The 2,539-nt window shown below is 27.6% G+C and overlaps 1 protein-coding gene across 1 annotated transcript in view; it reads left to right on the top strand.

The window, feature by feature from the left end:
• The first annotated feature begins 1,808 nt into the window (after positions 1-1,808).
• LOC107476237 (threonine dehydratase biosynthetic, chloroplastic) overlaps positions 1,809-2,539 on the top strand; it is a 3,824-nt gene continuing 3,093 nt past the window's right edge. The window contains exon 1 of the mRNA XM_016096014.3: positions 1,809-2,371. Coding sequence (XP_015951500.1) covers positions 1,904-2,371 — 468 coding nt within the window. The 5' untranslated portion in view covers positions 1,809-1,903. The remainder of the gene's footprint in view (positions 2,372-2,539) is intronic.

Here is a 2,539-nt window from a genome sequence, read left to right as displayed (position 1 = left end):
TTCGTACATATTAATATCAAATATTACTAACTCTTAAATATAATAATTATTTGTGTCAAATTTTTTTGAGATTTGAATAGGACATCTAAAATTTTTTAAGATTAAAATAAAATATTTAAAATATTAAAAATTGAATTAAAATTTATCTAAACATTAAAAAACAAAATAATATTTTATCAAAACAAGCCTTTAACCCTGCACCTTTTTAATAATACTTTATCAAAACAAGCCTTTAACCCACACCTTTTTAATATGCTTGTACATTAGCATTATATGTACATATAATTTTATAGTAAAAAGTGTTAGGTGGTGAAATGATAGTGTAATTTAATTTGCAACGGCTCTTCTTTATCTATTATTAAAGAAAAATTAGAGTCATAATAAGTTAATAGTGTCATATATCTCTTAAATCTTATGAATCAAATAAAGTACATACAATGCATCTATTCATTTCTTTTGACATATTTCATAAAAAGGTTTTCCAGTCAAATAATGCATTTCCCATTTGATGATTACCTAGCAAAATATCCATATATATTTTTCTAGTCTCATTAATTAACACAAGACTAAACTAATCTTTCAAAAAATTGGGATTTATGTTTGTGAGACCAGGGTGTTATTTTAATTAATAAGAAGAATAAATTACGGAAGAATGCTAGATGATCATAAAAATTTATTATTTTTAATTATCAGTTAGTTATTAATATTTAAAAATATAGACTAAAGTATTTTATTAAATAATTAGACTAAAAAAATTAAATTAATAACTAAAAACAATGACTAAAATCAATAAATTTTGATAATTTTTTAATATTTTTTAATTACTAAAATAGTATCTAATAAAAGATATTAATATTAATAAAATGAGATTTAAAAAATAAATCTTTCAATTTGTAACTCCTAAAAAGTCATAAATATTTAGGCCGTATTTAAAACAGAAATCAAAATTGAGTTGAGAGATAAAAATTAAATTATGCCTCATTATTGTATTTAATTTAAGATAAATATAAAGATTAATAGGTAGATTTATAAATTAAAAAATTAAATAAAAATATTTTAAAAAAAATATTATTAAAATTTCAGTATCTATTTTTAGAAATTTGAGTCTCAAACAGACATTTTCCTTTGATTTATTTTGTCAAAAATTATGTTTTTTGAAGCATTTTTTATTTAGAGAAGAAACCAATCTTAGATATTGAACACCTCATATGGACATGGTAGAGCAGACACATAACCTCACCCCTTTGGTCTCTTTTTCCTTTCCATTAATTGTTTATTAGAGAAGGATTAGCAACTTTTACTATTTTGACCAATATAAACATTAAATTATTATTAATAAATAAATTTAATAAATATATATTGATTTATATGTATAAAATTTTAGTAAATATAGATATAAATTATATATTTATACAAACATTTATAAATATAAGTATAAATTATTGTTAATCAAATACTGATAAAAAATAATAATATTTGTTGATTATATAATATTAATCTATTTATATAAGGAGTAGTGGACTTTTGAATTAACTTTTAGTAATTTCCATAATTGAAGAATTAAATTATTTAATATTTTTAAAAATAGAGATTAATTTGTATGATACTAGAAAAAATATATTTATTTTTCCATTGAGATATAATACCACAAAAAATAATCTCGAATTATTTAGTTATTGACAGAAACATTTTTAATTTATGATAAAAGACAAAAATATTCTTTGTTATTAGACATTTCTTAAAAATACTTTTAATATATATTTATTTTCATAAATATATATAAAAGCTTCAAGTGGTTCCTCTCATTTCCCTCGCTGCAAATTGCTAAAGAAGGAGACCATCATTTCTCGAAAGCAAACAAGAAAACAAAAAAAGCGTCCAACTTTGTCTCTTTCTTTCAATCATGGACACTCTCCGATTCTCCTCCACCACCACCACCACGCCGCAGCCACTCCTTAAACGACACGGTTTCACCAGAATGCCACGTAACCAGCTTCCTCAAACCCGCCGGCACTTCATCGCCGCCACCCTCACCAACCCTCCCTCCGCCGCCGCCACCGAAATCACCGCAATTCCCTCTTCCTCCGTCCCGGTCTCCGATGCCGTCGAAGATCCGTTGTTGTCAGTGTCTCCGCCACGTCCTCGGGTCTCACCCGATTCGCTTAGGTACCCACCCGGTTACGTAGGGGCAGTGCCGGAACGATCAGGCTCCGACGGAAACGACGCGGTAATCGGCGCCATGACCTACTTAACGAACATACTCTCTTCGAAGGTCTACGATGTCGCCATTGAATCACCTCTTCAGCTCGCTCCTAAGCTCTCTGAGAGACTCGGTGTTAAGGTTTGGCTCAAAAGGGAGGACTTGCAACCCGTAAGTTTTTCAATTTTGAAACTTGGGTTCTTTAGTTTATAACTCTGTTTGTTGTGGGTTGGTGTCAAATTTTGATTTTTTTTTCCTTAATGTGGATTGATTGTGTTGAGTGATTTGTAATTTGAGTTTTTTTTTTTTCTGTAGAAAATAGCTGTGATGTTTATTGTG

This window comes from Arachis duranensis, chromosome 2, assembly GCF_000817695.3.
Source record: "Arachis duranensis cultivar V14167 chromosome 2, aradu.V14167.gnm2.J7QH, whole genome shotgun sequence".
Taxonomy (NCBI): Eukaryota; Viridiplantae; Streptophyta; class Magnoliopsida; order Fabales; family Fabaceae; genus Arachis; species Arachis duranensis.
Note: the sequence above shows the minus strand (reverse complement) of the source record. Positions and strands in the feature narration are given on the sequence as shown.